The sequence below is a fragment of the Danio rerio genome, chromosome 16 (genome assembly GCF_049306965.1).
Source record: "Danio rerio strain Tuebingen ecotype United States chromosome 16, GRCz12tu, whole genome shotgun sequence".
In the NCBI taxonomy this organism is placed as follows: domain Eukaryota; kingdom Metazoa; phylum Chordata; class Actinopteri; order Cypriniformes; family Danionidae; genus Danio; species Danio rerio.
The window spans coordinates 31,384,039-31,393,300 of NC_133191.1; the positions used below are offsets into that span (position 1 = coordinate 31,384,039).

At 34.9% G+C, this 9,262-nt stretch overlaps 1 protein-coding gene across 2 annotated transcripts in view; it reads right to left on the bottom strand.

Annotated features, from left to right (window-relative positions):
- Positions 1 to 9,059, bottom strand: part of si:dkey-12j5.1 — a 156,638-nt gene extending 147,579 nt beyond the window's left edge. Inside the window, exons 1-5 of one of the 2 annotated variants that reach the window (XM_017351506.3) lie at positions 8,916 to 9,059; positions 6,426 to 6,526; positions 5,078 to 5,224; positions 4,244 to 4,393; positions 2,252 to 2,358 (exon numbers count right to left, since the gene is read on the bottom strand). In XM_017351506.3, the coding sequence (XP_017206995.1) occupies positions 2,252 to 2,358; positions 4,244 to 4,393; positions 5,078 to 5,224; positions 6,426 to 6,526; positions 8,916 to 8,982 (572 nt within the window). In that variant the 5' untranslated portion in view covers positions 8,983 to 9,059. The remainder of the gene's footprint in view (positions 1 to 2,251; positions 2,359 to 4,243; positions 4,394 to 5,077; positions 5,225 to 6,425; positions 6,527 to 8,915) is intronic. The other variant, XM_073926114.1, reaches the window with a different exon arrangement.
- Between the last annotated feature and the right edge of the window lie 203 nt (positions 9,060 to 9,262).

Here is a 9,262-nt window from a genome sequence, read left to right on the forward strand (position 1 = left end):
CAACAGCATAGAAAACGAAAGCTAAACCAAATCCCAGACATTTTAGTAAATTTAAAAACCCCGGCTGGATCCAAAAAGGTGTGGGTCTCTGTGGGTCTTAAGGGCATGTAAGATGTCTGTGGGAGTGTTGACAGGTCTCGCGTACACAGAATGAGCAGTATGAAACAGATAAAGGAGAGGGAATTTTCCACTACTTAATCTCTCGCAAATGTTTGTTTATATTTTGCAGGTACAAAAAAGAAGGTGTAAAAGGATGATAATAATAGTTAAAAAAAAGATGCGTATACTTGGACGGCCATTAATATACCTGGGCGGCCCCGCCTAAGCATTGTATACCTTATTGTTCCTTCACAACAAGAAAAAGAAGTAAGAACATCTCCTTTTAAAACCTTCACCCTCTCTGTAGCTCTCTGGTGGAATGAGCTGCCAACGTCCACCCAAACTACTGAGACCATCACAACATCTTTCAACAAGCAGCTGAAGACACACTTTCACAGGGATTTAAACATCCTACAATTAAACCAGTGCACTAATTCTCTTATCAGCATTTCTTTTCTTCTCTAGCTTGTTTTCTAATCTAGTTTCCTAATAAACCTGTTATTATGTTTTTTTACAACTTGCCTTTTGGCAAACTGCTTCAAAAGTCCCTTTGGATAAAAACCATCTGCTTAATGCTTAATTATAAATTGTAGAAAAAAGGACGAAGAAGCATATGGGAAATAGAATGAGATAATAAATTCCTACTGGTTCTAGTAGGAAGTGGTATATATGATAAGTGGAATATTACAAAAGAATAAACAAGCATGAACATGTTTGTTCTTCAATGTATTCTCTCCCATTATTAGTTTAGTTGCAAGTTTCCCAAGTGTCCTGGCCAAATTCCCTCCATAGGCCCTTACCCATCCTAGCCTCCCAATTATCTCCATCCACCGAATTGGCTCTATCACTGTCTCTCCACTCCCCCAATAGCTGGTGTGTGGTGAGCACACTGGTGCCATTGTCCTGTGGCTGCCATCACATCCTCTAAGTGGATGCTGAACGCTGGTGGTGGTGTGGAGAGACCTCCCTCATGATCGTAGAGCGCTTTGGGTGTATGGCCATACACTATAAATTATGAACTATATTAATGCACACATTATATTACATTACAAGTTTACTATGGGCAATGTGATGCTTGAACGTTGCTCTTCTGACTCCAATGGGCACAAAATTCACATGTAATGTTTTGACAAAGATCTTGGTTTCTTCTCTGGGCTTTGAATGTCTAGGGACCGTTGCTACCAAAGCTCTCGAATTTCATCTAAATTATTTTCATTTGTGTAAGAAAGATGAACGAAGATCTCAGGGCATTCGAAAAAAAAAAAACTAGAGTAATTAATTTCAGTGTTTTTACTTCCACTTAAAAGTATGCACACTTAAAACCATGCTATAACAAAATGATCTGTGGGGTATGTTGAGCTGAAACTTGTTTTAGTTGAACAACAACTTGATCTGAGTAGAATGTCTAGACAAAGCATTACAACTTTGGCCAATAACTGAACTAAACCAGACACCCCTAAGCACCCAGGGCCATCCATAACAACTGAAGAAAATTTATTGGTGAGCGCACACACACACACACTTTTCTGCTCTTGATTTTCCAGCTATGGCCTGCAGCAAACATCTACCACAACAACATACACACTGCCATACAGTACATCAAAAGGAAAAGTCACAAAGACGTACTGTACTTTGCCAGAGGCTGCTGCTGTTCCTTCATAATGCACAGCGATGTCTGAAATGGTATGGCGCTTACATATAGTCAATAAACTTGACCTTTCCCTGATGCTCTGAATTTCAATCTCAGGGTTTGAATGAAGTCACGCTGTGCCAAGATCCTGGGCAATCAACGCAAAGCGCATCTCCAATCCAAATCTACTTTTCATCTCTCTTCTCCCATCCTAAATTCCCCACCCTCTCTCTCCCTCCATCATCCAGTCTGTGATTAGATCTTTTCTGCAGGCCTCAGAGCAGATGGGCTCTAGTCTGCAACGTCCCAGGTGTGTGTGTGTGTGTGTGTGTGTGTGTGTGTGTGTGTGTGTGTGTGTGTGTGTGTGTGTATGTGTGTGTGTGTGTGTGTGAAATATCATCAGGTACAGAAAGCCAAAAAGGTTGAGAAATGAAAGGAATGAGAGAACGGCCAGAGCAAACAAAGATGGGCTGAAGTGCAACAAGAGCCAGCACATATCTGTGTAAAATGAAAAATATTTACCAGAGATCAGTGAAGAAGATCTCAGCAATGGAACAGAAGGCCACAGACACATCCTTCTTTGTGACGGGACCCTCAGAGGGGATTGCGGCCGCTCCAAATGCACCAGCCTATCAGGACAAAGATCCACAAGATAACGAGGTAAAACAATCATTAATTTTCCTTTGGCCTAGTCTTTATTTCAGAGCTAACCACAGCAGAATGTACTGCCAACTAGTCCAGCATATGTTTTACACAGCGGATGCCCTTCCTGCCGCAACCCAATATTCATTCATTCATTCATTCATTTTATTTTTCTTAGTTCCTTTATTACTCCGGGGTCGCCACAGCAGAATGAACCGCCAACTTATCCAGCACGTTTTTACGCAGCGGATGCCCTTCCAGCCGCAACCCATCTGTGGGAAACATCCATCCACACACACTCATTCACACACACTAACATACACTACGGACAATTTAGCCTACCCAATTCACCTGTACCACATGTCTTAGAACTGCAGGGGAAACCGGAGTACCCAGAGGAAACCCACACGAACACAGGGAGAACATGCAAACTCCACACAGAAACGCAGAGGTGTATTTATATATATATATCTATATATCTATCTATATATATATATATATATATATATATATATATATATATATATATATATATATATATATATATATATATATATATATAATAACTGTATGTATGTATGTATATATATATATATATATATATATATATATATATATATATATATATATACATACATACAGTTATATATATATATATATATATATATATATATATATATATAACTGTATGTATGTATGTATGTATGTATGTATGTGTATATATATATATATATATATATATATATATATATATATATATATATATATATATATATATATTATTACTAATTCGTTTACTAAATATAAAGTATAAATATATTATTGAATCACATGATCACTCCCCTAACCATATATTAAAACTTATTTTATTTATTTTTATTTTGTTAATTCATTCTTAAAGTGTATGTAATTAATACATCAACACACTAAGTCTATATTAAAGTAAACTGGGAAAATACAGAGAATGTCATAGAAATGTTGCGAACCACTGCTCAACACCTCAATTTGTCTGCTTATGTTTTACTGCCCTCTAGTGTAACACAAAAAAATGAAAGACTACAACTCTTCAGAATAAGTTATTTAGATCACTGAGAATACATGTTTTTCTTTGCAGCGCCAGTGCTCCAGATGAATCCAATACACTGTAATCTATGCAGGGAAGGAACATCATGTGTGATCATTTTAACTGATTATGGTATGTTGAAATATTAAAACAACATCTGTGACCTACAGGAACAACACACATCTGTCCTGTCTTTTCCATTTACCTGCATCACAAAAACAGACACAGATGCCACACAGGGAGTCTTATGAGACTGGTTCAGCATGACTCCTGCAATTATGTCAGCACTTATTCTGCCTTCAAAAAAAAGAAATGCTCTGATTCAGCAGTTGACTTGGTAATCGATGCAAATAAAGTGCTGTCCACTGGGAAAGCGCACCATCACGGTGAAATACACCAATTATCCATTAGACAAAGAGGGTTCAAATAAAAGACACCTAATCAAATCCCGATGTGGAGTGGAGTCTGTGAATATTTAACATCCTAAGTGTAAATGTATATTTAATGTTTTTTTTTTACTTTTACTTTTTTAATTAATTTATTTGTATTTTTATTTGTGGAAAATTAATTTATTTTTCTTAAAATTTATTTTTGTTGTTGTTTAAATAAAAGGATGTTCATCTTAATTGATTTCAAGACTTAATCGATAAACTCAAATGCTTTTTGATTGTAAAAAAAAAAAAGAAAGAAAGAAGGGACCATTAAAATTGAGTCCCAAAATTTTTAAACACAAGCTTTTGCATTCAAATGTGTAAATCCAACATTAAATGAACTGAAATTGCTTCAACTGTGTATGAGTGATGTCTTGCCTCATTGCCGTGTTTGTCCATGGTGTTGAGCATGATCTCAATTCCTTTACTGAAGTATTGCACGGCCTCCATGCCTGTGTGGATCTGGCCCAGGTACATGTATTTACTGTGGCCCTCCTCTGGACTGAGCTCCACAGCCTTCAGATACACGCACACTGCTGTCAAGGGCCACACAGCTCAAATACACTTATAAAAAAAAAACACTCCATACAGATAAAACAGGTTATTATCTTGTAGATATTAGTTTTTTATATATATATATATGAGCAATATCACACGAGTAGCAGTGCGATATGGCTGTATATCGGCACTGGTGGGAGGCATGCGTTGGCACGAGGACGCAGGCCTCCATACCTTAGTCTATGGTCCAAACATGTAGAGGAATGAAAATAAAGCTCAACTTGACTTGATTTTCGTATTGCAAATCCAAGCTGAGAATGCGATTTGTAGCACAATGCTGTTGAGCCTCACAAAATGGAAAACAACATCAAGAAAATATATTAAAAACACTGACAATTTCCGGCCAAGATTTTTTAAAAAATTACAGCAGAGGTATTGCAGAAATCAGAGTCTTGAGATGAAAAAAATTCAAAATCATTCGATAAGACTACTAAATAAAAATAATCAGATGTCACCGACAAAATATTCATAGTCTTCAAGAAAATATTAATCTCTACTCTCATCAGAAACAAACTCAAACACAGTTTAAGTAAAAGAACAAAAGGTTTTTCAAATAATTCCCACAGCCTTCTTTGCTCCTATTTACGCAGGGTGCCAATATTAGTGAGGGCACTTTATATAATTGATAATATCTAAGTGGTTTTTAAAGGATATTTGTTTCGCTTTCTCTACGTCTCCCAGCTCTGAACAGATGCTCCCCATCATGTCCAGGATAGTCAGGTTAGTAGGTTCAATATCCAACGCTCGCTGACAGTACAGTCTGGCCATGTCAAAGTCAAAGTTGTCTACAGATTCTTCAGTCTGAGAAGAACAAAGACAGTGTACAGTAAAACAGTCTAAAACAAGCACCAATCTTTCATTTCTTTACCATATGCATTATTGAAATATACAGTTAATAATCCTGGCCAAGTTTTGCTCTTCTATTTCATTTTTAAAAACACAATAAAAAAAATTAAATATGTGTATATAGAAATATAGTCTAAATTTAAAATCACTTTTTTTTAAATTAGTATAATTTAAAATATCATTTATTTCTGTTATGTCTGCAATGCAGGATTTACATCATAATTTGCTCCAAGCTTCTGAAGAATCACATGACATTAAAGACACAAATTTCTGTAAAATAAGCGTATTTTGTGTAAATTTAAAACAATAATAAATAATAATACATTTTATTATTAATTAAATATTATTGTTTAATTTAATAAATTTAAAAAATGAAATAATAATAATAAATAATATTAATAAATATTTATATATTTAAATATATAAAGTTGAAGTCAGAATTATTAGCCCCCTTCGAATTTTTTTCTTCTTTTTTACATATTTTCCGAATGATGTTTAACAGAACAAAGAAATTTTTACAGTATTTCTGATTATATTTTTTCTTCTGGAGAAAATCTGACTTTTTTCATTTCGGCTGGAATAAAAGCAGTTTTTGATTTTTAAAAAAAAAGTTTATTCAACAATATTTCATTAGATTAATCAAAGTGAATTAACACATTTATGCTGTTACAAAATATCTCATTTAAATAAATGCACCCTATTTGCACTTGCATCATAGAAATTCATCAAAGAATCCTGATTATTCAGCTTTGTACCCCAGTAATTAACTGAATAGATGAAGAGTTCAAATGTAAAAACCTCTAAGTGCCAGCTGACAGTTAATTCGAAAATGGGCATTTTTCTCAGCCTCCTATGTTTATGTTGAGCTATTTCACTTTATAATCAATGAAAATAACCTATTTGTTGTCCTTAAAGTTTATTAACCCTGAACCTACACACAGGAGCATGAAAAAATTTATAATTTTAGGTGAAAATTCAAATGGCACTGAGAAAACTCTTCATATTAAAATGTGTTCAGAAAGAAGACAATTATTTTGTTTTTAATTACTTCTGTTTTTAAAACAGCAATTAAATACAGCTTTGGTTAGCAGAAAACACCTCTTTCAAAAAATAAACAAATAACCCATTTTAGTGGTTTCAACCCACATTATATTACCTTTTGCAATAACTGACCAACAGTATATTTTTCAGCTGTTTTTTTTTTAGCCCTTTCGTGCATCTTTGCTTTCATTCTCTCCTGTGGTGACATCAGTGCACCTAAGCAACAACAACAACAGAAAAAAATTAAGCACACAAATGATATTCCGAGCACTGAAATTACTTTCTGTGGACCCCCTTTCAACACTTTTTGAACCAGATGGACCATGCAATATTTTTTGATTTTGAGGGTTTTCTGATGTAAACTATGGCAACTTTCTTTGCTGTTTGTACTGTAATTTGTTGACAGATCATGTCAAAGACAGCACTGCATAGAACAAAGAAAAAACAAAAAACAAAAATAGAAATGTGAACATAGGAGATAGGACATCTGACAACAAATATGAGTCAACTCCAGGGGTCCGTTCTTCGTACCTCGCTTAAATGATCTAAGATTATTTGGCAGATCCTGGATCTTTTAATCTTGATAACTGATCTCTCGCTAATTTGGTTCTTCAAACAAGTTTGCGAATAAGATTAGAATGTCTGGATAATCTGATCTGAGATCGCTGCGTGTGTTGTGAAGGACAGATGTATCGATCCTCGAAATCATGATCAGCAATGCAACGATTGGCTGACGGCACAGCAGCGTAATGACATCATCTGATTAATATTCAATTATGCATGTGAGCAAAATTACATCAAATTAGCAGTAAACGACTTGTTAAATATGACACGCAATAACCTTCCACATTTGTTGTGAGCAGGGGTCCGTTCTTCGTACCTCGCTTAAATGATCTAAGATTATTTGGCAGATCCCGGATCTTTTAATCTTGATAACTGAACTCTCGCTAATTTGGTTCTTCAAACAAGTTCGCGAATCAGATTAGAATGTCTGGATAAACTGATCTGGGATCGCTGTGTGTGTTGTGAAGGACAGATCTATCGATCCTCGAATCCTAGATTTTTTATTGCTTTAAAAAAAGTCACATATTGTGCATTTCTATTATACACAATTTGTACTAAAGCGATCTAAAAAGTTCATATGAATAAGTTTTCTCTTTGCACCACCAGGTGGCAATCTTTGTACTTTCATTTCGAGGGTGCAGATTGCATACGTTTTATTAATATGTATAACTTAATTTATTTTATTAATGACTATAACTTTATATATATATATATATAGTTAAAAAATATGTACCATTTTCCTAAGTGTATATAACTACTACTTTAAGAAAATATCAGAATTCGGAACATACTTTCTGTATTATCTTTGCTTGAACTGAGCCAATCTAATCCTGTTTATATGAATTGAACCTGCTCCCGATCAGGTTTGACCTAGCAGAACTGTTTCTATGACAACAACTCTCGGATCAGCTTTGAAGAACAAAACGATCCTGGATCGTGTCAAATCGTCAATATCCAAATCCAGCTAACTGAGTAATCCACGTACGAAGAACGGACCCCTGCAGGCTTTCCACTTTCATGTGTCAAGTGTATTCATCATGCATTTTAATGCAAATCAATGTATTTAGTTCCACATTTAGAAAATATTTTCTTTATTGTAGTAGCCGTTTTTTAATCGGTGTAAAGAATAACTGGTTGTTTACAAAAGCGTTTTCATATTGGTAAAGGCGTCTGCAACTTTTGTGAAGCATCAAATCACTGGCATAACTATCAAAACATGTTTATGACTGCTGAAATGTATTATTGCTTTAAAAAAGTCACATATTGTGCATTTCTATTATACACAATTTGTACTAAAGCAATCTAAAAAGTTCATATCATATAAATAAATAGTGCAAAGCTGCGGCCCTCTAAGAACTGGATTTGACACCTGTGACATAGGGCATCCTTTGAGATACAGCTTCATTATAGAAAGTCAAGGTGAGAACTTCACTAATTGTAACGTTAGTCAGCTTTAGGAAAAAGTGTAATGGAAACCTTCAGAAAAAAATGCATTATGACAAAATATTATGACAACTTGTTTAGCCATTTTGCATTTAAAGACTTAAGCCATGAGCAAATGATTAAATGTTCTGGGGGCTCAAACTATTAAACAGAGACCAAAATAATCGAGTTTGATCAACATGAAATAAGCAACTGATAATGTAGGAAACAGTAGAGAATTACACATAATCATTTGCATTGATGTACAAAAGCATTTGCAACTTGTTCAATGGAATGAGAAACTGCTGTTTTGATGTGCACAAGTGACACAACGATGTGACGATTAAACAGATAGTTTTGAGAAATCTGATCTGAGTAAAGTACCAAAGCGACTGAGACAAACTGTAAATCACAGTTATCTCCACATGGCTTAAAAACAATCACGTGGACAGTGTTATGTTTACATCGAACCGTTATTGCTAAAACACGCAGCGGTGACCCTAACAGTGTCCATTCTATATCAAGAAACGTGCTTAATGTTTGACCCATTTCACATAACATGCTCTAAAGCCTTTTTTCGTTACACATTTTAACACATGGCTTTTGAAAACAGACATACCTCCGTCTGCTTTGGTGTCTTTTCTTTTGGCTTTGATTTTCTTCTTAGCTTTTGCTTGTCCACCCATTGTTAGATGATAAAATATGTATTAATCTCACTTTGTTTAGGAAGAGACTCCGCTATGTGAAGGATCGTTCACTTGTCAACGTGAAAGTACGCATGGGCTGAAACTTGAATCAGATGGAACGACTTCCTGTTGGGTCACCACATGTTTAACAAAATAAAAGTCTCAAAGAGTTTGTTGTACAGATGTTTCGTTTGACTTGATATTGAGTTAGAATGCTGTTTTTGCGAAAGCTTTAATGAAACTATTTCACATTTATTTTTGTCTTGCCAATATACTCGAC